The sequence below is a fragment of the Oncorhynchus kisutch genome, linkage group LG10 (genome assembly GCF_002021735.2).
Source record: "Oncorhynchus kisutch isolate 150728-3 linkage group LG10, Okis_V2, whole genome shotgun sequence".
NCBI classification, from domain to species: domain Eukaryota; kingdom Metazoa; phylum Chordata; class Actinopteri; order Salmoniformes; family Salmonidae; genus Oncorhynchus; species Oncorhynchus kisutch.
Window position 1 is genome coordinate 47,481,221 of NC_034183.2, and position 26,101 is coordinate 47,507,321.

General features: G+C 43.9%; 1 protein-coding gene and 1 pseudogene across 2 annotated transcripts; one reads left to right on the top strand and one right to left on the bottom strand.

Annotated features, from left to right (window-relative positions):
* Nucleotides 1-909: 909 nt before the first annotated feature.
* Nucleotides 910-6,532, top strand: LOC109877553 (troponin T, slow skeletal muscle-like; annotated as a pseudogene).
* A 2,184-nt stretch (nucleotides 6,533-8,716) lies between these two features.
* LOC109877552 (synaptotagmin-2) lies at nucleotides 8,717-25,338 on the bottom strand. Of its 2 annotated transcripts, XM_020469786.2 has the most exons (10): nucleotides 25,206-25,338; nucleotides 14,410-14,573; nucleotides 12,675-12,689; nucleotides 11,548-11,720; nucleotides 11,261-11,350; nucleotides 10,607-10,774; nucleotides 10,277-10,444; nucleotides 10,001-10,118; nucleotides 9,540-9,673; nucleotides 8,717-9,309 (listed from the first exon to the last, which is right to left on the bottom strand). In XM_020469786.2, the coding sequence occupies exons 2-10, from the start codon at nucleotides 14,561-14,563 to the stop codon at nucleotides 9,100-9,102; spliced, it is 1,230 nt and encodes a 409-aa protein (XP_020325375.1). In that variant the 5' UTR covers nucleotides 14,564-14,573; nucleotides 25,206-25,338; the 3' UTR covers nucleotides 8,717-9,099. The 2 variants fall into 2 exon arrangements, with proteins under 2 accessions (XP_020325375.1, XP_031688661.1); XM_031832801.1 differs by lacking the exon at nucleotides 12,675-12,689.
* Nucleotides 25,339-26,101: the final 763 nt, after the last annotated feature.

Here is a 26,101-nt window from a genome sequence, read left to right on the forward strand (position 1 = left end):
TTCTTAGAGCCTTGAGATCACTGCGGCCGCAGACCTGTTCTTCCAACGCATATCCTGGCACATTTGTAACACTTAGGACCTGTTCAATTTTACAAAGAGCCAGCCTGATGTTTAACCATTCTCTCATCCCCAGAGCCGGGGGAAAACTCCCAGGTTTTGCAGGATAAAGGGGTTTGGGTCCACGGTCTGTGAATATCTTTACCGTAGAATCCTCCGGGTGGAATATGTAAGACATGTGGCCCTCACTCGTACCCAAAAATCCTTTAAAACATTCTGGAGCTTCACACAGAACTTCTTCAAGGCTTTGGTCACTGGGTTCATGACAAGCCGAGCATAACATCCCTAAAATTGGCATAGGTGTCATTTTTGTTTAATATTCAGGGGGGTTATCATGTACAGTCTTAAACAGGTATTGTTCAGCGGCTTTATAAGGGGCCTTAACCAACCCAAACCGTGAGAAACAGTAACAGGTTGACCTGACACATGGTCACTTACTCAACCCTGGGCATGCACCCTTCTACATGACATAGGGTCATAAATCATTACATAGGGTCATAAATCAGGCTTGGGTCATCAATCATTAACGGCCTGTCAAAGGGACCCTTACTCACCCCATAGCCCCCACCTAACCAGGCTTGCCTATCAGGCTTGGGTCATCAATCATTAACGGCCTGTCAAATGGACCCTTACTCACCCCATAGCCCCCACCTAACCAGGCTTGCCTGACCAGAAGACATGCACACGTCATCACTACATAGGGTTCACATAGAGTTCACATAGGTTCACATAGGGTCATCAATCAAAATTTTGACCCGTGACATCTACTTTATTCTCTCTATTGTAAAATGATTGGTGATTTATATATGACGTTTATATTGTCTCTCCTTTTGGTCTTCTTTTAGTGCAGCCATGTCTGATGTAGAGGGGGAATATGAGTGAGTATGGAAATAATACATATTTAAATTTGGAATTTATTACCAACTGAATTGGTAACTGAATTTCTCCCTCTCTTTCACACAAACATTTGCTTCCACCCCTCTCTCTGCTAGGGGGGAGCAGGCGGAAGGTGAGTGGGTTGCTGAGCTGAGGTGTTACTGTTGTTATTGTTGGGCCATACTTGGCCTTGCATGTGGAAGTCTATGACCCTGTTATTATTAGCCATTTCTCTCAGCTCCTATTGCTTTCAGCATACTGCTGACAAATGGTTTTTAAAGCCCCAATCCTCTGCCCTCTATTAGCCACACACTCTCCATCTCACTTTTCACTCTCCATCTCGCTCCATTCCTTTAATTGTCTATCCCTTTAATCATCATTCTAATGTCTCTTTCCATCCCATTGTCTCATTTGTGTATTTTTCTTCTCCACACTTGTCTTTCTTCATTTTTTCCCAGTCTACCACAATGCCCTGATTTCGTCAGTGGCCCATGTCCCTTATCTTGTCCTCTGAACTGCTCTCTGACTTTTTCTCTCTCCATTTGCCCCCCCCCCCCCCCCCTCTCTCTCTCTCTCTTTCTCGCTCTCTCCAGAGGAGGCAGAGGAGGAGCAGGAGGCAGAGCCAGAGGAGGAGCCAGAAGAAGAACCGCAGGAGGAGGATGGAGGAGGTAAGACTAGTTGTCTCTCAAATGACACCCTGTATGTACAATAACACTGCACTACCTTTGGCTGTGTCTCAAATGACAATCTATATCCCCTACAACACAACACTACTTTCAACTGTCCGTGTCCCAAATCACACCCCATATCCCCTAAAACACTCTACTACTTTAACTTAACAATGGCTGTCTCAAATTACACCCTATAACCTGTATAACACTACACCACTTTAGATGAGAACCATGTGCCTTTCTCCATGTGGCTAAAAGTAGTGCATTAATGCTATTTGGGTTCTTAATTGGATTCATTCCAACATTTTTTATTTTCTTGTTGTTTTTATATAAACTCAGCATAAAAAGAAACATCCCTTTTTTAGGACCCTGTCTTTCATAGATAATTCTTAAAATCCAAATAACTTCACAGATCTTCATTGTAAAGGGGTTAAACACTGTTTCCCATGCTTGTTCAATTAACCATAAACAATTAATGAACATGCACCTGTGGAATGGTCGTTAAGACACTAACAGCTTACAGATGGTAGGCAATTAAGGTCACAGTTATGAAAACTTAGGACACTAAAGAGGTGTGAAAAACCCAGCAGCTTTGCAGTTCTTGACACACTCAAACCTGTGCGCCTAGCACCTACTACCATACCCCATTCAAAGGCAGTTCAATATTTTGTCTTACCCATTCACCCTCTGAATGGCACACATACACAATCCACGTCTCAATTGTCTCAAGGCTTAAAAATCCTTATTTAACCTGTATCCTCCCCTTTATCTACACTGCTTGAAGTGGATTTAACAAGTGACAATAAGAGATCATAGTTTTCACCTGTATTCACTTGGTCAGTCTATGTCACGGAAAGAGCAGGGGTTCCTAATGTTTTGTACACTCAGTGTATATCCTCATATGTAGAACATTTGTAATTACTTCTTGCATGTACATGTGTTAACATGTGTATAGATAATTATGAAAGCTTGTACAGTACAATTCTCAGAAAACAACATTTCCCTCTAGTAGCTGTTGGGCTCACACAGTTGTAGTCAATGATGTGGCCCTCTGTGCGTGATGGGAAATGTGAGTTTTCCTAAGCTTGTCGCCACCACTGCATTAAACTTACTCTCTCTTCAATCGTTGCATTACTCTCTTCTTGCACTGTTAGAGTAATTCAATTCCTATATGTTTATTACCCAATTCAATTAATACACTCAGCCCATTTCTAAGGATTTGTAAAATACTTATTTGCATAAAATGGGTGGAGACCCTTCTCAAAATCAAGCAAATAGTGTTTATTCTTGAGAGTACTGAACATGATAGAATTTACAACAGGTTCTAAACTGAAAATGACATCATTAGGTTTCAAACTGTCCCGTCCCTCCTCCACTCCGGAACAATGGCAATATAGTTCTCAAGCCTTCCTACAACGTCCTCCACCAGTTTAGATAGTTTATGACCAGGCCAAGGTCTCCCTGTGTAGATAATCATTCTAGCCAGTCTGACGATAAGTTCATTCGTTTCTACCAAGGAACAGACAGTCTTTGTTCTACTTCTTGATTATAATTACACACATTATATTCAGTACTAGGATTAAAAGAAAAGTCATACATCTATACAGTAACATAATAGTATTCTGATTAGTCATTCCTGATTGATATGTATACATAATTAGTCATTATTGATTAAAAAAAAATCGCTTAACATGCACCTCCCTCCTTCCCCCCTGTATTTCCTATTTGCACTTGTCTTTACCTTCTTTCTTCTTTTATCAATTTTCTTCTTCAATCTTTTATCCCATCTCTATCTTTCTCTCACTATTCCTCTCTCTCTCTCTCTCTCTCTCTCTCTCTCTCTCTCTCTCTCTCTCTCTTTTCTCTCTCTCTCTCTCTCTCTCCCTCTCTCACTCTCTCTCTCTCTCTCTCTCTCTCTCTCTCTCTCTCAATATCTACTGTATCTCACTCCCTCCTTTCATCTCTCTCGCTCTCTCTGCCTTCGGCACATCAGAGCAGGAAGCTCAGGAGGAGGAAGGTGAGAGTGATTGTAGGGGTGATTCTAACATACCTGAGGCAAACATAGATGTTTTATTGATTTAAAAATAATGGTCTCATCAACAAAGCTGTACTGTTGCTGTAGCTGCACACACTGACACTTCATTGATGATGATGGTGATGACGATGATAGTGCATGTTGTTGCTCCTGTTGTACTCTGGAGGTCAAATACTAACTTCAGATCTGTAGGCGTAACTCAAATATTTTTTGGTACACCCTCTTGATATCAATTTATGATTCATGCAAAACATATCGTCTTGTATTTTTGTCCTGTTTTTGAGAATTGTGTCCTCTATTTTCTTCAAGACGGTCTTTAGAATGAGAACAATAATATATGTTTCTGTGCTTTCATGTGTTAATACTTGCATGTACATACACTTGTCTTTACCTTCTTTCGTCTTTTATCAATTTTCTTCAATCTTTTGTCACATCTCTCTTTCTCTCACCATTCCCCCCCCTCTCTCTCTCTTTTTCTCTCTTTCTCTCTCTTTTTCTCTCTCTTTTCTCTCTCTCTCTCTCTCTCTCTCTCTCTCTCTCTCTCTCTCTCTCTCTCTCTCTCTCTCTCTCTCTCTCTCTCTCTCTCTCTCTCTCCCTATACAGAGGAGAAACTCCCCATACCCAAGTATGTTCACTTTAGTGTGTGGCAATTTTGCTTTGTGTGCATGTGTGACAAATAGGTCAAAACATTTATTTCTCTGTTCATCCTCTATTTCACTTATTTTCTCTCATCCTTTCTCCTCTCTCTCTCTCTCTCTCTCTCTCTCTCTCTCTATCTATCTAAGGCCCATGGTGCCCCAGCTAGCCCCTCCCAAGATTCCAGAGGGGGATAGGGTGGACTTTGTGATGCCATATAATATCAAGGAATTGGCCCACTATCTGATTGGCTGTTCCCATTCCATTTCAAATTCACTACTGAACATTAATATAGATGTTTGTAAGATGCAGCTTGTAGCCCCGCTTTACACCACATCTCTGAATAATAATCTATTTAATCTCAATCCTCTCTCTTTCCCTCTCTCCCTCTCTCAGGACATCCACAGGAAGAGGATGTAGAAGGATCTCCTGGAGTTGCAGAGTATGATTGATGTCCACTTTGACCAGAGGAAGAAGGAGGAGGAGGAGCTCATTGGGCTGAAAGACCGAATTGTGTCAACTTCATGTTGACGTGTTAAAATAGAACAGAGGAAGTACAACCTTAAGTACCTGAACTTGTCCAATAACAATGCTCATGTTTTGCTTTTACGCTTCATCCCAACAGAACACGACCCTGGTCAAGGAGTGCACAAGCTCATGATCAAAAATGTGGACATGAAACAGTCCAAAGTCCTTTCCTCTCATCCTTTCCCTCTCTCATCCCCACAGGAGAAGCGTCGATTTGAGAGGGCAGAGGTGCAGCGAGTTCGAGCGGAGAAGGAGCGGGACCGGCAGAACAGGATTGCGGTAGGCCAAAACATACCGTTGTGATACATCAGGATTGTGATAGGGTCAACTTCACAACCCTGTGGTGGTAGAGACAAATAGACACCACTGTGGTACCCCAGGATTGCGGTAGGCCTGAATATACACCCCTCTTGTACCTCAGGATTGTGGTAGGGCCGGGTACACACCTGTGGTACCCCTGGTTTTAAGCAACAGATAGACTTGTGTTGTGTTAAGAATGTATTTTTCCTTTCTAACTTCATCATTGTCTCATGCTCAGGAAGAACGGCAGAGAAAGGAAGATGAGGAGGCTAAAAAGAAGAACGATGACGAGGCCAAGAAGAAGAAGGTTCTTTCCAACATGGGGGCCAACTTTGGGGGCTTCCTGCAAAAGGTATTTATGTTCACTGTCATTCACTTGTTAGCTTTAGGAACAGATTTTTGGATTCATACAGTAAATGTGTTTTATGAAGCTAAATATCTATTTTGTTGGTCAACATACGGGCCAAATGTTCTGTCAGACTGTTTTAAGCATAGAAATAGAATCACAACATTCTACATGGTTTTAAGTTTGTGAAGTTCTAGGTGTGTTTGACATATGTTTCAGGCGGAGCATCGTGGGAGGGGGAAGCGTCTAACGGGGGGAGAGAGATCAAAAAGAAGACCTTGGCTGAGAGACGACCCACACTGGAGATCGACACCCTGAGAGAGGACGCCCTGAAGTCAGTCCTGGCCGATCACACACGCCTCCCCAAGCCAAATGCACATGGGCCTAAATCTTCCTCACACCACCACATCAGAGTTTTCTACAATTCATGTCCAAAGCCCACCCACCTGGCTACCAACTGTGTTGCTATGTTTACCAGCTGTTACCCCCTCCCACCTTCTCTTGGTCTCCCAGGCAACGAGCTCAGGAGATGTGGAACTGGATCTACACGCTGGAGTCGGATAAGTTTGACTTCATTGATCACATGAAGAAACAGAAATATCAGGTGGGAAGATCTGGACATGTACCAAAGGCAGAATCCATAGATGTTTAGGCTTGTGTGTGAGTGACTGTGTACATCTGTTGTGTAGTATTCGTGTAATCACTGATGCAATGTGATCTTTTGTATCATTTTTGGTGTGCAGATTATCGTTCTCTTGAATAGAATCACAAGTGCCCAGAAATTGTAAGTACAGTAACCCTCTTCTTGGTTTCTTTATATGAACTTTGTAGCCACTTTTTTAAGTAACATGTACATGTATGGTATGTGCATGTATCTACAAGTAATTGTTTCTGAATTTAGTTATCTTTCTCCCTATGTCTCTCCCCTGTAGTAAAAAGGTCCATGGTAAGGGGAAGGTTGGCGGTCGGTGGAAGTAAAGAAGCTCCCGCTCTCATAGGGCTGAAGGGAGAAGACAACTTTAGAGGGAACAAGAAAGGAGGGAGATCCCACCATCCCCTCTTCCCTCTTTCCTCTCTTTTTATGGCCCCCCTCTTCTTTTGCATGTCCTAGTGTGTTATTGAAAAATACAAGTTATAATAATGTAATGTAATATTATACAAGTTATAATAATGTATTGATAATAAAACTGTGTACACTCGCTGAGATTGCTAGCTTGATTTTCCTCTGGAAATTGTCACACACACACACTTTTATTACTTTATTGGGAGCCTGGGAGAAGTATAATGACTCAAAATCGACCTTGTATCAGTGTCTAGGCTGGCCAACGTCATCCTGCTCCCACATTACTCAACTAGGGAAACACTGCCCTCTGCTGAAGCACTAATTAGACACACTCATTGGTTTAAACACACAACACATATTACCTGACACTAGTAGAAACCATTATTACAGCAGACACTAGTAAAAATCACTACATACTAGACAGGCAGAAGGGAATTATAGGCTTGATCTACTTGCAGAGAGCTCAGTAATGACACTGTCTGTCTCACATGTGTGGAGGAACACATAAACAAACACGCTCCATTCAATCTGTATCACTGAAGCATAACAGATTCTGCGATAGAAATGGAAAGGTCATTTCTGATTGAGCCGACATTTACCGTGTATGCGGTTTCCGCTAACGCAAGAACATTGTCTTTAAATTTCAATCAAAATGCTGTAACGCAAACGCTGTAACACTGAATTTCCGCAATACGGATTGAACAGAGCCTTAACTCTTGTCACCAAACTGCCACTGCTGAATGCTAGTAGCAGTGATTTTGTTGAATGACTTGTTTAAGTTAGAGCTTGGAAAGCTTGCCCTCTAACTTAATTAATTCATATTCTCCTCTATCTCCCTTTTTACGTGATATCTTACAGTAATGATTATCTCCTCTGTCATGCATCTTTTCTTCATCTAGCTCTTCCTCTTTCTTGCTCTCTCTCTCTCTCTCTCTCTCTCTCTCTCTCTCTCTCTCTCTCTCGCTGTATATATATATATATAGAAACTAATCAAAATATATTTTATATTTCAGAATCTTCAAATTAGTTACCCTTTGTCTTGATGACAGCTTTGCACACTCTTGGCACACTCTCAACCTGCTTCTTGAGGTAGTCACCTCGAATGCTTGAATGCCTGCTTCCCACATATGGGGCAGCAGGGTAGCCTAGTGGTTAGAGCGTTGGACTAGTAACCGGAAGGTTGTGAGTTCAAACCCTCTGAGCTGACAAGGTACAAATCTGTTCTTCTGCCCCTGAACAGGCAGTTAACCCACTGTTCCCAGGCTGTCATTGAAAATAAGAATGTGTTCTTAACTGACTTGCCTGGTTAAATAAAGGTAAAAAATATATATATATATGCTGAGCACTTGTTGGCTGCTTTTCCTTCACTCTGCAGTCCAACTCATCCCAAACCATCTCAATTGGGTTGAGGTTGGGTGATTGTGGAGGCCAGTTCTTCTGATGCAGCACTCCATCACTCTCCTTCTTGGTCAAATAGCCCTTACACAGCCTGGAGGTGTATTTTTGGGTCATTGAAAAACAAATGATAGTCCTACTAAGCAAAAACCAGATGGGATGGCGTATCGCTGCAGAATGCTGTGGTAAGCATTCTGGTTAAGTGTGCCTTGAATTCTAAATAAATCATAGCAATTTTTGACAGATTTTTTTTCTGTTTACTATGGGCACGCAATCACCCCAAAGGGGGCAGCAATCAGCCCTATCCCCAACAAACCCCTTCAATGAGTAGGTGTGCTCAAACTTTTGACTGGCACTGTATATCTTCCCCAGCTCCTCCTCCCCCCTCCTCTCTCTCTAAATCCCTGCTCACATGTTTGGCTGAGGCCAGTCCAGTGCGTCCATCCGACAGACAGACAGGGAGGGAGGGTGTGGGTGTGGGGAGGGAAGAGGACGTAGAAATTATCCAGCCATCCCACAGATTTTGCTCAGCTGCTCAAGTTGTAAATACAACTTGTTAAGCTGTCTACATATACAGTTTGACACATATGTTTGATAAATCCAAATTGTGCACCACACCGACACTGCAACTGCCTCTGCAAAGCAATACTGCAAGGCAAACGCAGTGTTTCATTGGAAAATAATATAATTCTGGTGTACCAAAATTCAATGACGCTGTCGGTGTGATCGAATGTAATTCAGGGCTCATCTGTAATAAGGGTTAAATAAATAAATACTTAAGGTGCAAATCTATCTGACCATCCATCTGGTAATTTGGGGAATTATTTATTTAGTCATTTGCAACCGCTCACATTACATTCAGGAGATAAATAAGAGAAAGCTTTCATGAACTATGGTTTAATACGAACACACGTGCACAGACACACGTGCACACATTCATACACAAAAGCACAAAACAGTCAGCCATACTCATAATTTAACATCAAAATGGTCAAAAGGGACACAAAAGTAAAAACAAACAGTACAATTAGTTCATATGCAAAATAAGTATTATTTAGATGTTCTATGGAGAATAATAAGGAAGAGAGAGAGAGTACCAGAAAAAAATATCAGAAATGTCAGGTGGGTTGTTGTGTCTTATGTTGTTTGTTTTAACATGTACAAGAATGTTCAGTGACGTGTCAGTGTACGTTTAGCGGATGGGTTTCTTCAGGGCCTCGTCCACCTCCTCCTCAGGACACAAGGCGTGCCACTGGGCTACGGGACGTCTTGGATTGGCCAGCATGTCTGACCAATGGCGAAGGCCCACCCCTGAGGCACCGAAGCCGATCCAAACCTTCCCGATGGCGTCGTTGCTGCCCAGCTTGTCGTAATCGTACACCGTGATCAACACTTGGACTTTCTGCAAGAGGAAAGGGAAGAGCGGAAAAAGCGTCAAGTTTAAAAAGTCAGATGAAATCAAAATACCACCACATGTACAGTGTTGTTCAACATACAGCAGGAAATGGCAGGAGAGTGCAATGTTCTAGAGAAACACCGGGAGAGTCCTCAAACACAGGTCGCCCAACCCACAGGAAAACCTGTTATCACAACCCCAAGATGTCTTCCTTATGGGAAGTTTGTTGTACATGCCTGTATTTGGCCAAATGGAATCTCGAAGCTGAAGCTTTCGTTGAAGTAGGGGTTCAGAGTGTTCTGTTTGACTGTTGTCTTCTTCTTCTTCAGCCGCTTGCCTTGGTGCTGCAGCACCACTTTAACGAAGGGATCTGGTAGGAGAAGCCATGGGGTAGAGAGGAATGTTAGTTACAGAGGTCAAACACAGGGTGAGCCACTTGGATGAAAAACTGTCAGAACAAATGATTATGCAGTAAATTCATGTGTAGTGTCTGCAACTCTGTAATGCTGCCCAATGGTTTAAGTTGAATTACTTCAACAAAATGTAGGCAACCAGATGTCATTAATAGGTCACAGCATGGCTACTATTAGCTAGTTGAGTTTACCATCCTAGAATGTCTAGTTTTGAAAAAAAAGAGTGAAACGTCACAGCATGGCTAGTATTGACTAGGAGAGTGTAAGGACTAATAGAAGGTCACCTGACAAGCCTCCGCAGTCCATCGCCTTCAGGTGCTTGGCCTCCATGATGTTGATGGTCAATTTACCGGCCGTGGGGACGTAGCGCAGAGAGATACAGATGTCCCCTAGCTTCTCTACCTGTGACCAGACAAACACAAACAGGCAAGATAGAAAGATGTATTAAAACAGACAGTTCGATATAGTTTGATATGCAGAGACAGACAGACACAGACAGGTAGACGTTAAAAAAAAGCATGCACCCTAAACCCAAACAGACTGTATTTCTCTGTCCTCACCTCCTCTTTCTCTCCTCCAACCAGATCCCTCCATTCATGGAGTGGCTGAGCCAGGTCAACACTGTTCATGGGGATGGAGATCTGTCCAATCACGTCGTGTTTACCAAAGCGATCAAAGTCAAAGACCTGTAGGACCAGAGTCTGACCGCCCAGCTCCTGGTAGGGGATCTGTGGAGGAACACACAGAACAGGAAGGAGACGGTCAGGACAGAGTGTTCTCGACTACATAAACCTCAGTACTGTAAGAGCTTTTCTAAGGATTTTACATATACACATGAATGAATACAACATCTCTATATCACTGTCTGTTCTCCAGCACCCCATACTGACCTTGAAGATGAAGGTTTCATTGAACACTGGGCAGAGATTCTTGCGCTGGACTTTGGTCTCAAACTTCTTCTTCTTGTCTGGCAGCATGTAGACCTTGACATAGGGGTCTGAGGTGCCGCCCATGTCCATGGCTGGCAGGTTTTCCGCCTGCAGGATACCCACAATCAGCTGGAAGAGGGGGCAGAGAGGGGGAAAAGGTTAGAGGTAAGAGGTTAGAGGTAAGATCTGAACACAGTGATAAATTAGGCGGATTTCGGCTGGGATTCAATCCATATGGGGATTGCAATGCAGCTTTTAAAGGGAATGATAAATGCTGCAAATGACTTCTCAATCGGAAACGCAGAGCGATTTAGCGGATAGAAAATGTCCCCTCAAAATAACCAGAAAAATGAACAGTCTCTCATTTACATATTGGCATGATCTTGATGAGTGTCACAGCTTAATGCTCAGCCGTCAAGAGGAAAAGGTCATAGGTCACTGAGGACACAAATATGAGGTCAGAGGTTAAAGCTGAAAGCTGAGCAGACAAAGAACAGAGGTCAGAGAGCCTTTAGACCTGTTATTAGTCAGACACTTCATGTCAAGGAGGACAAGACAGAAATACACACAAAAGCATGCACACGAATGCACACACACACACAGACACACACACACCTGGTTGTCAGTGAAGTTGTAGTCCAGGGTGAACTCCAGTTTTCCGAAATTCTCTTTTTCCTCCTCCTCTCCTTCCTTACCTTCTCCTTCCTAAATGAGAGAAAACATAAAATCAATTATTTATCACAGGTATCATTACACAGCCACTGCATTAGTCTCTCTCTTCACACAGTTACTGACACTACATCTGGAAATCACTTCAGATAATTTCAAACCCAGTTGCAAATTAGGTACTTGAACACGACACACTATATTGCCCTCCCTCCTTCTGTCTCCTCTCCTCTCACCTTGCCCTCCTCTCCTTCTCCCTCCTTCTTTCTTCTGCCTCGGCCTCCTTTCCTCTCGCGTGCTTTCTTGGGCTTCTTGCCCTTGTTGATGCACTTCTTCCAGATACAGAAACCTAGACAGGCCACCAGAGCCAGCACCACCACCACTATCGCTCCTATTGCCCACATGGGCACTGGGGAGAGATAGACATAGGCCTTATATAGCCTTATGATATCTATAATACAACATACATAACAACATACATATAACATACATACAATACTTATGTAGCCTTATGCTATCTATTATACAACATACTGTACATGGGCCTTATGTAGGGTTATGACATATAGACTGAGTGTACAAAACATTAAGGACAACTTCCTAATATTGAGTTTCACCCTCCCCCTTTTGCCCTCAGAACAGCTTCAATACATCGGGGCATGGACTCTACAAGGTGGAGAAAGCATTCCACAGGGATGTTGACTCCAATGCCTCCCAAAAGTTGTGTCAAATTGGCTGGATGTCCTTTGGGTGATGGACCATTGTTGATACACATGGGAAACTGTTAAGCGTGGAAAAATCCAGCGGTGTTACAGTTCTTGACACGAACCGGTGCACCTGGCACCTACTACAATATCCTGTTCAAAGGCACTTAAATATTTTGTCTTGCCCATTCACCCTCTGAATGGCATACATACACAATCCATTTCTCAATTGTCTCAAGGCTTAAAAATCCTTCTTTAACTTGTCTCCTCCCCTTAATCTACACTGGTTGAAGTGGATTTAAGAAGTGACATCAATAAAGGATCATGTATTTTTTTGGGCCTTTTTTTAAGCAACTCAAAATATACAATATAGAAAAACAGAGTATCCAAACATTACAGTCAGGGGAATACAGACTATACATTATATAAAGACTTTGTAAAACAAACATTCAAAGGGATCATAGCTGTCACCTGGATTCACCTGGTCAGTGTATGTCATGGAAAGAGCAGGTGTCCTTAATGTTTTGTACACCTAGTGTATAACACAACATACATAGGCCTCGTGTAGCCTTATGTTATGGAAAATTGATATCTGACATGTTATTGTGAGGAGTGATTGAAAGGAGAGCACAGGCGATGTGAAAACAATATTAACTTACTTTTGAGTTTATGATCTGTGATAAGTGGAGGAAAAGCAGGGGATGAAATGAAAGAGAAGAAATGATGAGAGGACATTACAGTGGGACATTTAGTCAGCCACTAATTGTGCAAGTTCTCCCACTTAAAAATATGAGAGAGGCCTGTAACTTTCATCATAGGTACACTTCAACTATGACAGACAAAATGAGAAGAAAAAAATCCAGAAAATATCATTGTAGGATTTTTTATGAATTTATTTGCAAATTATGGTGGAAAATAAGTATTTGGTCAATAAACAAAAGTACAAAAGTAACAAAAATACTTTGTTATTTACCCTTTGTTGGCAATGACAGAGGGCAAACGTTTTCTGTAAGTCTTCACAAGGTTTTCACACACTTTTGCGGGTATTTTGGCCCATTCCTCCATGCAGATCTCCTCTAGAGCAGGCTGTTGCTGGGCAACACGGACTTTCAACTCCCTCCAAAGATTTTTTGTGGGGTTGAGGTCTGGAGACTGGCTTAGGCCACTCCAGGACCTTGAAATGCTTCTTACGAAGCCACTCCTTCGTTGCCTGGGCGGTGTGTTTGGGATCATTGTCATGCTGAAAGACCCAGCCACGTTTCATCTTCAATGCCCTTGCTGATGGAAGGAGGTTTTCACTCAAAATCTCACGATACATGGCCCCATTCATTCTTTCCTTTACACGGATCAGTCTTCCTGGTCCCTTTGCAGAAAATCAGCCCCAAAGCATGATGTTTCCACCCCCATGCTTCACAGTAGGTATGGTGTTCTTTGGATACAACTCAGCATTCTTTGTCCTCCAAACACGACGAGTTGAGTTTTTACCAAAAAGTTATATTTTGGTTTCATCTAACCATATGACATTCTCCCAATCTTCTTCTGGATCATCCAAATGCTCTCTTCAGACGGGCCTGGACATGTACTGGCTTAAGCAGGGGGACACGTCTGGCACTGCAGGATTTGAGTCCCTGGCGGCGTAGTGTGTTACTGATGGTATTGCTTTGTTACTTTGGTCCCAGCTCTCTGCAGGTCATTCACTAGGTCCCCCCATGTGGTTCTGGGATTTTTGCTCACCGTTCTTGTGATCATTTTGACCCCACGGGGTGAGATCTTGTGTGGAGCCCCAGATCGAGGGAGATTATCAGTGGTCTTGTATGTCTTCCATTTCCTAATAATTGCTCCCACAGTTGATTTCTTCAAACCAAGCTGCTTACCTATTGCAGATTCAGTCTTCCCAGCCTGGTGCAGGTCTACAATTTTGTTTCTAGTGTCCTTGACAGCTCTTTGGTCTTGGCCATAGTGGAGTTTGGAGTGTGACTGTTTGAGGTTGTGGACAGGTGTCTTTTATAATGATAACAAGTTCAAACAGGTGACATTAATACAGGTAACGAGTGGAGGACAGAGGAGCCTCTTAAAGAAGTTACAGGTCTGTGAGAGCCAGAAATCTTGCTTGTTTGTAGGTGACCAAATACTTATTTTCCACCATAATTTGCAAATGAATTAATAAAAAATCCTACAATGTGATTTTCTGGGGTTTTTTCTTCTCATTTTGTCTGTCATAGTTGAAGTGTACCTATGATGAAAATTACAGGCCTCTCTCATCTTTTTAAGTGGGAGAACTTGCACAATTGGTGGCTGACTAAATACTTTTTTGCCCCACTGTATGTGAAACGAAATTACACACACAGAATGAGCGATGGATGTGTGTGTGTGTTCATTGTGTTCAGGGCTCACTTGGCATGTGGGTGAGTTCGTTGAAGAACTTGCTCTTCATATTCTTGAACTGGTGGTCAGAGTGATGAGTGGAGGGAGGGGCGGGGCCTGGGGGCGGCTCTTCTCTCTCCTCAGCCGCCCGACGGGGCCGCGCTTGCACACTGGCCAATTGCATCGCAGCTCAGCTAAAAGGCAGAGGAGACAAAAGAGCAATCACTTTCGAGTAGTTTAAGAAATATTTGAACATGCCATACATTCTAAACATCATGTTAAGTAAGTAAACTAGATAGGGTTAGGGTTGCTGCTAACCAACTCAGTGGCCTTGTGTGTTTCGAGTGTCTGCCCTGAGACTGGAAGGTTTCGGAGTTCGTAACACTGAAAAAAATTAAAGGTTCTTAAATGGTTCTTCCTCAGCTCTTAAGGTTCCTTGGAGAACTTTCCCCCAATTAAGAACCTTTGAGTTAAGTGTGGGGTCCTTGACCTGGCCTCTACGTTTCTTCAGAATTCTAAAAGGTTCTAGAAATGTGTGGAAGCCTGCAGATGTGTTCGATTCACAACAAAGTGGCTAGTGTTAACTAACTGTTTATTTTCCAGTGTAACATTTCTAGTGTTGATTCAATAGTTAAATTAACACCCATTGGTGTAACGGAACCCCAGTGTTGATATTATTATCATATTCCCCAGCATTCTTTATTGCTGGTGAATTTTTTCATATTCACTTAGGTCTCACTTGTTGAAGGTCTCAGGATTGAAAGCACAACCATATCTCTATCACCAGCAAACACAGTCATAGGTGGAACAAGTAACTAAAATTCACTGGAAAGGCGCCCTGGGAAATATGCACATAAGGCTTAAACCCTACAGCAGGGCTATTAATTGCAGTCCTTTCGGGCAGAAACATTTCTGGTTTGGGATTTTTGTATGATTCTTCAAACAACCATCCCATTCCAGGTTCTCTAGAGACCATACAATGGTTACCATACGGAATTGCTCTCAATAACCTTATTTTGTTCCAAATTGCACCTTTATTTTAAAGTGTACCCTGCTGAGTCATACCATTTTAAGTAAGTAAACTGAGTCAATGCACCTTTGCTTGGTTGGCACTCAGCTTTAAATAGACAGATTGGTAGTTAAGGGCCACCATAATAGCGTCCGGTCCAGGGGTTGTACTGTAAAAAAGCCAACTTAACCAACTGCTTAATCAAATCAAATGTATTTAAATAGCCCTTCTTACAATGCTTAATCAGCATTAATCTGTGAGTATGGTGAACATAAGAAAGACAATAAATTGAGCTAATGAGTGAACGTTTGTTCACTCAACAAACTTTGCTCACAGTAAACTGAATGTATTAAAACTTGTTGAGTCAAAATACAAATTCATGTTTGTCTTCACTGTAAAAAAGCCAATTTAACTTAATCAGCATTATTCTGTGAGTAGGGTGGACTTCAGAAGTACAAGAAATGTAGCTTATGGGTGAGAGTTTGTTCACTTGACAAACTTCTCGAAGTTAGCTGAATTTGAAAAAGCTTGTTGTGTAAAATTACAAATCCATGTTTGCCTTTGGTAGGCAACACTGTATGTTGGGTCAGCTATATGCCCAAAGTTTGTGCTCTCACAATCCTATTGCAGCTGGTTACAATTATAATTCTACGTTGAATTTTTTATTTATTTTTATTTAACCTTTATTTAACCAGGTAGGCAAGTTGAGAACAAGTTCTCATTTACAACTGCGACCTGGACAAGATAAAGCAAAGCAGTGTGACACAGACAACAACACAAAGTTACACATGGAATAAACAAGCAAATAACACAATAAACAAGTCAATGACACAGTATATAAAAAAAGCAAGTCTATATACAGTGTGTGCAAAAGGCATGATGAGGTAGGCAATAAATAGACCATAGGAGCAAATAATTACAATCTATAAATTGTAGTGATAAATAAATGAGCAGATGATGATGTGCAAGTAGAGATACTGGTGTGCAAAAGAGCAGAAAAGTAAATAAAAACAGTATGGGGATGAGTTAGGTAGATTGGGTGGGCTATTTACAGATGGAATCAACAAACTGCTCGAAGTGACCTGAATTTGAAAAGTGTCAACGGGTGTATTAGAGGCAAAGTCAGCTGCAGGAGAGTAGAGTGATGTAAACAGGCAAACTTTTATTTTAGTTCCAAAAAACGAGAGCACTACATAAATCAAACGCGCTCAATACACAGAACATAACAAAAGTAAAGCGGGTAATAAAACACCACAACAACATGAAACAATTACACACAAACATGATGGGCAACAGAGGGTTAAATACAAGTAGATACAAATAGATATATGAAAAATGGAGCGGCGATGGCTAGAAAGCCGGTGACGTCAATCTATTTGTTTTGCCACCCGAACAAGGAGAGGAGCCGACGGAAGTTGTGACAGTACCCCCCACCTTGACACGCGGCTCCAGCGGCGCGCCGACACTGGCCCCCGAGGGCGACCCGAAGGACGAGGCGCAGGGCGACGGTGAAACTCCAGCAGCAGTTCAGAATCCAAAACATCTGCAACCGGAACCCAGCACCTCTCCTCCGGGCCTGTACCCCTCCCACTCCACGAGGTACTGAAGGCCCCCCACCCGACGCCTCAAATCCAGGATGGAACGAACGATGTACGCCGGCCCCCTCGATGTCCAAAGGGGGCGGAGGAACCTCCGCTCCTCAGATTCCTGGAGCGGACCAGTCACTACCGGCTGGAGGAGAGACACATGAAACGAGGGTTTAATACGGTAATCGGGGGGAAGCTGTAACCGGTAACTAACCTCGTTCAGTCCTCCTCAGGACATGGCCCAACAAACCGCGGCCCCAGCTTCCGGCAGGGCATGCGGAGGGGCAGGTTTTGGGTCGAGAGCCAGACCCGGTCCCCCGGTGCAAACACCGGAGCCTCACTGCGGTGACGGCCTGCGCTGGCCTTCTGGTGCAGCACGGCCCGCTGGAGGTGAACATGGGGGTAAATAGGTCTCCTCCGCACGCCTGAGCCTCGGTCTGACTCTGATGCCAAGGCGCTGGTACCCCTGGAAGGGGGAGAGGTTAGTAGAGGAGTGGCGCAGCGAGCCATCTCAGCCCAGTGCAGGAACGCCGCCCACTCCCCCGACCGGTCCTGGCAGAAGACCGCAGAAACATACCCACACCCTGGTTCACTCTCTCCACCTGTCCATTAATCTTGGGGTGAAAACCCAAGGTAAGGCTGATCGAGACCGCCAGACATTCCATGAACGCCCTCCAAACCCTCGAAATGAACTGGGGACCCCGATCAGACACTATATCCTCAGGCACCCCTTAGAGCCGGAAGACGTGTGTCAACAAGGCCTCCGCAGTCTGTGGGGCCGTAGGGAGACCGGGCAGAGGAAGGAGACGGCAGGACTTGGACCAGGATTGTCGTTGTGGACCGTGGTGTTACCCTGTGAGAGAGGAAGATCGGTAAGGAAATCGACCGAGGCCGTTGTGGAATGGCTAAGGCGTGTAGCTTACCTCTGGGCAGGTGCCTAGGATCCTTACACTGGGCGCCCACCGAGCAGGGGGTGTCACGGGATACTAGGAGTGGTGGATTGGAATCAGGCGCAGAGAGCAGGGTTCAGTATATGCAGGGTTCAGTATATCGTGAATTTATTCTCCGGCAAACAAACGGTCACGCCAACACACAGGGCGCATAGAATAGACCAGCCCAAACACAGGACAAAACAGTCCGGAGAATAACCACATGAAAACCACAATCCAACAACAGAGTAACAAAAACAATCCTGCACAAAACAAGGGCGGGACAACCTACTATATATAGGGAAGCTAATAAACTAAAATACACACAGGTGAAACCAATAAGGCAAAACCAACAGACAAACGAAAAAGGGATCGGTAGCGGCTAGTAGGACGGTGACGACGACCGCCGAGCACCGCCCGAACAGGCAGGGGAGCCAACTTCGGCGGAAGTCGTGACAGGAGGAAACATAAACCCTCATGTCCTTAGCCGAGGTGGGCCACCAGTACTTCCCACTCAGACAGCGCACTGTCCGACCAATGCCTGGATGACCCGAGGAGGGTGACGTGTGGGCCCAATATATCAGCCGGTCACGGACAGCAGACGGAATGTACAGATGCCCAGCGGGACACTGGAAGGGAGCGGGCTCTGCACTTAATGCCTGCTCAATGTCAGTGTCCAGCTCCCATACTACCGAGAAACTCGAGGAGGCAGGTGAAGTGGAGGACCGAATGTACCCCTGACGCAGAGATTTGGAGACATATGTCTCCATAGCCAACATCTCCGCATGTGACAGGGGATACACGTGACACCTGGGAAGTGCGGCGTCTACCTGGAGGTTTATCGCACAATCCCCCCGACGATGGGGTGGTAATTGAGTCGCCTTCTTCTTGGAGAAGGCGAGAGCCAAATCGGAATATTCTGGGGGAATGCGCATGGTGGAGACCTGGTCTGGACTTTCCACCGTAGTAGCTCCGGTGGCCAGGGTCCGAAAGTCCAAGACGAACTCCTGGGTACTCCTCGTCCCCTGCCTCAGGTGGAAAAGACTCCACAAAGTGGTCCAGCGCCGCATCTCCTTCTACCCACACAGAGACGAGGGCGGACACCCTCTCACATCCCGAAGGAGCCGGATAGACGGTCACTAGATACAGTTCCAGCTGCAGCAGGAACCCCTGGCAGCGTGCTCCCCGGGAAGGGCGAGACGAATCCCACTGGGACCGGGTGCAGGAGAGGCGAGTAGTGGAGACCACTGTTGTGCTGGGGATGGCGCTGGAGGGACTCCCTGTCTCTCCCAGCGATCCATTGTCTGGACTACGCGATCCATGACAGCGCCGAGATGGTAGAGCATCGCCGTGTGCTCCCGGACGCGCTCCTCAAACCCTACAACAGGGGTACATGCTCCTGCTGACTCCATAGATGGTGTGGAATTCTGTCACGATGTGCGCAACTGGTTGAAGGAAAGTCAGGTGCAGGAGAGCAGAGTTGGGTGTTAACAGGAGCACTTTATTCATGCCCAAGGAAAACAGCGATTACGCCCAAAGTACACAAACGGTACAATAAACAAAACACACGGGTCAAACACATACCCGGCGCAATTCCACACACAGACATGGGGAGAACAGAGGGATATATACATTTAGTCAGATGAGGGAATGTGAACCAGGTGTATCCATTGGCTTCAGCTAATGGGGATCCTAAATAACATTTAAAAAATCTACCTCCATGCCTCCCTCCTCACCCCCTGACTCCGTCTCACCAACCCTTTCTCTTATCGGTTACTCTATCTCTCTCCTCCCTTCCATGTCCCCCTATCTTGTTCTCCCTCCCTCCCTCATTTCTCTCTTGGTTCATAACGTGAGTGTGTTGAGGTACAGTGAAACTCTCATTCTTATGCCCACTGTGTCCATCACTAATCCCTCTGACTCCATCAAAGGCTGGCTGTTGGCACACACACATGCATGCACACACACACACAATTACACACACACACACACACACACACACACACACACACACACACACACACACACACACACACACACACACACACACACACACACACACACACATACTAATATGCACACAAGACCCGCTCTGTTAAATATGCATATCCATACCTCCATGCAAGGCTGCATTATGCCACACACACTCCAACCTTCCTACATCTGCTGTCCTCCTCTCACTGTGCACAGACACGTAACAAGATTCACTGCCAAAGGTAATCCCCAAATCCCAGAGCTTAACTAAATTAGGGACAGTTCAGTTCGTTCTCTGCTTCCGTCCCTCTCCTATCCCCTACTATCCCTTATCCAACCTAAACCACTCCCATTTAACCCCCACAACATCACCTGCTGTCACACAGACAGATCCCACCTAGTTATCCAACCAACAATCACATTTCCATAACAATATCTGATTTGTGACTTATCAAATTAACCTGTTAAATCCAAGCAGATAGAATGCATAAGCGCAGGATTAGTAAGCACAGCTATGTGATGGTGAGTGAGGGGAGGCAAAACATAAGACTGCTGGCTAATAGGCTTGTGACTTCATCAGTCAAGATCACACACACACGCACACACGCTAACACACCCATACAAGCACATACACACGTGCACAATGCGGTGAGAGGGGGGCTAGCTTGGTTGAGTAGCATAGGGTTGGCCACCACTTCTCACTCACAGTGGTATACTCCCATAAACGGATCATGCTGGCAGAATGCAGGGAGTCAGGGTCGGACCTTACTGACTGGTTAAATGCTAGATCACCGTGTCAGTGATTAGGGCTTACATGCCTGACTGACCACTCTGTTGGAAGGTTATTTTTTCACTTCCGGTCTTGGTGAAAGTCACTGTTATTCCAATGGTTTTATGGTCACATACTAGCATAAGCCTTTGGAGTGTTTTGTGCTGGACTCGGTCAATGGAATAGGCCTAGCTAAACAGGCTACTGGTTGATTTTATTGGGCCATAGGCAGATAAAGTTATTCTGGAATGAAGTATAGCCAAAATAATCTCCTTAAGAATTTGTATTGATGAACTCATGTTGGAAAGTGCCTGTCTAGATTCAGTAATACATTCGTTTTTTGCAAAGGTTAAGGTTAGGATTGGGAATGCGAGGACTGATATTGTGACCAATACTTCACATGACAGACAATACAACCATATGATCAAACGGTGGGTGTAGCTGGTGCATGGAAGTCAGGCGCAGAAGAGCAGAGATGAGTGGACAAAGCACTTTTACTGAGGCAATTATTACAACTGACACAACCGCGTCACAAAACAAATGCCCAAAGAACAAGTGAGGCAGCACAAAGTACAACAACAAAGTACAAAGTACCGGCTGCCACAAAGCATGGCTTCAAAACAGATCCCGGCGCAAACCAGCCGGAAGCATGCCAACCTTGACAATAAACAATACCCCACACAGACATGGAGGGAACAGAGGGCTAAATACACATAGTAATTATGAGGAGATGTAAGCCAGGTGTGCAGGAAAACAAGACAAAACAAATGGAAAATGAAAGGTGGAGTGGCGATGGCTAGAAGACCGGAGACGTCGACCGCAGAACACCACCCGAACAAGGAGCGGGACCGACTTCGGCGGAAGTCGTGACACATGTATACACTAGCGGTAAAAAGTTTTAAAACACCTACTATTCAAGGGTTTTTCTTTATTTTTTAAACTATTTTCTACATTGTAGAATAATAGTGAAGACATCAAACTAATGACATAACACATGGAATCATATAGTAAAGAATAAAGTGTTAAACAAATCAAAATATATTTTATATTTGAGATTCTTCAAATATCTTTTGAGCAAAATAGTTTTTTTTTACATAAACTGCAAACTTCAAGGAGTAGGGCATTCAAGGATTTGGTTTGATGAGGAACAATACAGGAGCCATAAAGAACAAAAGAGGAAAGGCCCACCACCCCACTTGTGTAACGGTCGTCGGTGGAAGAAGGTGAGGACCAATGCGTAGCGTGGTAAGTGTCCATATTTTTAAGAAAGAAATTGAACACTGAACAAAAACAACAAAGTGAACGAACGAAACAGAAACAGTTCTGTCTGGTGCAGAATAGAAACACTCAACAGAAAATAATCACCCACACCACACAGGTGGGAAAAGGCTACCTAAGTATGATTCTCAATCAGAGACAACTAACGACACCTGCCTCTGATTGAGAACCATACCAGGCCAAACACAAAAACACCACATAGAAAAAGGAAAATAGACAACCAACCCAACTCACGCCCTGACCATACTAAAACAAAGACATAACAAAAGAACTAAGGTCAGAACGTGACAACTTCTGCCATGTCATGACTTACCTGAACCACCCACTGAAATGTTCATCCAGAAGTGGCGTTCCTGATGACCAGGGACTTTAATGCAGGCAAACTTAAATACGTTTTACCTCATTTCTACCAGCATGTCACATGTGCAACAAGAGGGGAAAAAGTCTAGACCACCTTTACTCCACACACAGAGATGCATACAAAGCCTGCCTTCCATTTTGCCAAATCTGACCAGAAATATATCCTCCTGATTCCTAAAAAGCTAAAACTGAAGCAGGAAGTACCAGTGACTAGCTCAATAGTGCCCAGATGACACTAATCCGGACGCTTAAAAGAAATCCTGCTATGCCCTCAGAAAAACCATCAAACAAGCAAAGCGTCAATACAGGATTAAGACTGAATCCTAATACATCGGCTCTGACACTCGTCGGATGTCGCAGGACTTGAAAACTTTTAAGGACTACAAAGGGAAACCCAGACATGAGCTGCCCAGTTACGAGCTAAATGCCTTTTATGCTTGCTTTGAGACAAGCAACACTGAAACATGAATGAGAGCACCAGCTGTACTGGACGACTGTGAGATAATGCTCTCGGGAAAGCGATGTGAGCAAGACCTTTAAACAGGTCAACATTCACAAAGCCACGGGGCCAGATGGATTATCAAGAAGTGTACTCAAAGCAAGTGTCTTCACTGACATTTTCAACCTCTCCCTGACCGAGTCTGTAATACCTACATGTTTCAAGCAGACCACCATAGTCCCTGTGCCCAAGGAAGAGAAGGTAACCTGCCTAAAGGCCCCCATTAACATCGACGGGGCTGTAGTGGAGCGGGTCGAGAGTTTCAAGTTCCTTGGTGTCCACATCACCAACAAACTATCATGGTCCAAACACACCAAGACAGTCGTTAAGAGGGCACAACAACACCTTTTCCCCCTCAGTAGACTGAAAAGATTTGGCATGTGTCCCCAGATCCTCAAAGAATTCTACAGCTGCACCATTGAGAGTATCCTGACCGGTTGCATCACCGCCTAATATGGCAACTGCTCGGCATCTGATCGTAAGGCCGTACGTACGGCCCAGTACATCACTGGGTCCAAGCTTCCCGCCATCCAGGACCTACAGCTGCAAGAAAAAGTATGTGAACCCTTTGGAATTACCTGAATTTCTGCATAAATTAGTCATAAAATTGGATCTGATCTTCATCTTAGTCACAACAATAGACAAACACTGTGTGCTACTCACTATTTATTATCTATGCATAGTCACTTCACCCCTACCTCCATGTACAAATTACCTCAACTAACCTGTACCCCCACACGTTGACCCTGTACCGGTACCCCTGTATATAGCCTCGTTGTTGTTATTTTATTGTGTTATTTTTTATTATTTTTTACTAGTTTATTTGGTAAATATTTTCTTAACTCTTCTTGAACTGCACTGTTGGGCTTGTAAGTAAACATGTCACAGTAAGGTCTACACTTGTTGTATTCGGCGCATGAGACAAATAAAGTTTTATTTTATTTTATTGAGATTTGAGTTCATCAACCCAAATTCTTGAGGAGCCATCACAAAATGAGACCTTAACAAACTGAAATGTTTCTGACTTTCTCTGGAAAAAATGTTGGGTAACCAGATTGCCAAGAACGATCATCTGCCTTCTATGTTTAGATTCTGAACAACAAGAGTGTGTAGGAAACAATCATGGCACACATCTTCAAACCTGTCTGTTTTGTGGGTTAGATACCAAGAAGACCAACCATGTGTTTCCCAATCTTGGTCCTGGGGACCCCAGGCAGTGCACATTTTCCCCTAGCACTACACAGTAACCTGATTCAAATCATCAAAGCTGGTATAGGGGACGCTGCTATTGTTTACACCCATCCAGCTGTCTTTTAACTGCATGGGGAGGGACTTGTTTTGGGACTGGTGATGTGGGTCATATCTCAATGGGGGACACAGACCAGACACAATGCAAAACAAGTAGGTACAAACAAGGAAACTGAGGACAGAGTTGCGTACTAGCTGTGGTAAAGAGATGACAGGAGAGGTGAACAGCTGGCAGCGGGACTTTGAGAGGATTCAAGGCTTAGTAGCTATGTGGTGAACTAAAGACAGTTCCATTATGGTCAGGATGTTGATGGCTGACTGTATGGCCCTCTCTATTGTGCGAGTTAGTTAAATAAAATAGAAGTTGACCATCTGAGACTAGAATGCACTGTCTCATATTCACCATCACCATTGTCATCACATCATCAAGCCTGCCTCGTGCAAACTGCATCCAACATGCAAACTGTATCCAACATCATAGCAGTACATCTCCTCTAATTTGATGCTTTTGGCACCACTAACAGATACAACAGGATTTAACCCCTTACCAAGCAAACACGGTACAAGACACAAATGTACCCGTCCAAACTTATTAAAACCCCAAATAAAAAACCCAAATAAGCGGAAACTTTCATATAATAAGCGGAACATTTCATATTAGCTGGTTGTCACGCACGCAGGGATCTTTGGAGGGGGGAGGGGTGGTCATTAGACATATGCACAGACAGAAAGTCCGAGTTGAGGTAGATATAGTATAATAATTGGTCAGAGTTCTTTTTCACCTAGTTAAAGTAAACTGGAATAAAAATACATTATCGATCCAATTAAAGTGTCGCCAACTTTGGACCAGTGGAAACGGCTAAGCACCTTATACGTAAAAGCATGGATAGGCCTATGGCTCACAATAAGGAATAGAATGTGAATGGTAGACTACTCTCAAATATTACTTCAAATAAGCTGTAGAGCATGTCAGTTTTAAGATATATATTAATCAGATATGGCAAATATTATGCCCATCAACCCTGGACGTCCCATGCGCCATAAGCGCTCGCTAGCGGATTTACCAAGCATAGCACAAGGGTTTGAATGACTTCTAGGCCATCTAATTATACACTTTTAAAATGCACCGTGTAAAGTAAAGGCTACCTCGTGAACATACGCCAACAGAACTCACCCGATTGAAATCCCCAATTTAAACCCAAACGTCTTCCTTTTGTTAAAAATGATGAATTCTGGCCTCGGTGTTGCGAGAACTGTTATGCTGGTCACCACCTCCTCTCCCCGTCACGCTCTCTCTCTCCCCCTGTCCGTTAATCTCCCTTAATATTGTGGCGCCAACTACTTATCCACTTTAAGCCATTTGTCACCATTGATCTCACTCGAAATGCATGTGAAACACCAAAACACGAAATAACTCAAATGAATCTTTCCAGCTTTCCCCATCGGTCTGGCTATTATCTCGTGCAATGCCTGGAAACTGTCCATTGCTGTGAGTGAACAAAATTACTTTACAGGCCATTTGTCAGTCTGGGATCCCCCCCATCTTACTATGTCATGGTTCACCTTCATAGTGGGAGCGGAGATAGTGAATGCGGTAAAGAGACCAATTTAGATTCACAATTTCAAAGGATGTCTGGTATCCTGTACATGTAGTTAAATTGTATTATGCATGTAACATACGTTTCCACAGACCACTATGTGAACTAGTAAATGTTGTTCCCATTGCACTCCGTTATGGCCCTAGAGTTGGCGGTTGTTTTATGGGCCCTGCATTAAGGCACTATGACAAGCTATGTAATTGCTCCCCTCTGTGGTCAGAGGTAGTGTCCCTTAAACCTCATGTCAACCTTTCTCCATTATTAAGACCCATGAAGTCACTGTAGTAGGCCTACAATTATCTATTTTCATTTCTATGAAGACAAAAGCACACAGATGTCGGCTTTGGGCAAGCAGCATTTGTATTAAACAGTCCAAAATGTTTTATTCTTCAGATTTAGTGCAGATTAATAATGACCAGTTATACTTAGTGAAAAGGACCCTTGTGTTGGTATTGCTGCTCAGTAAGTGCAA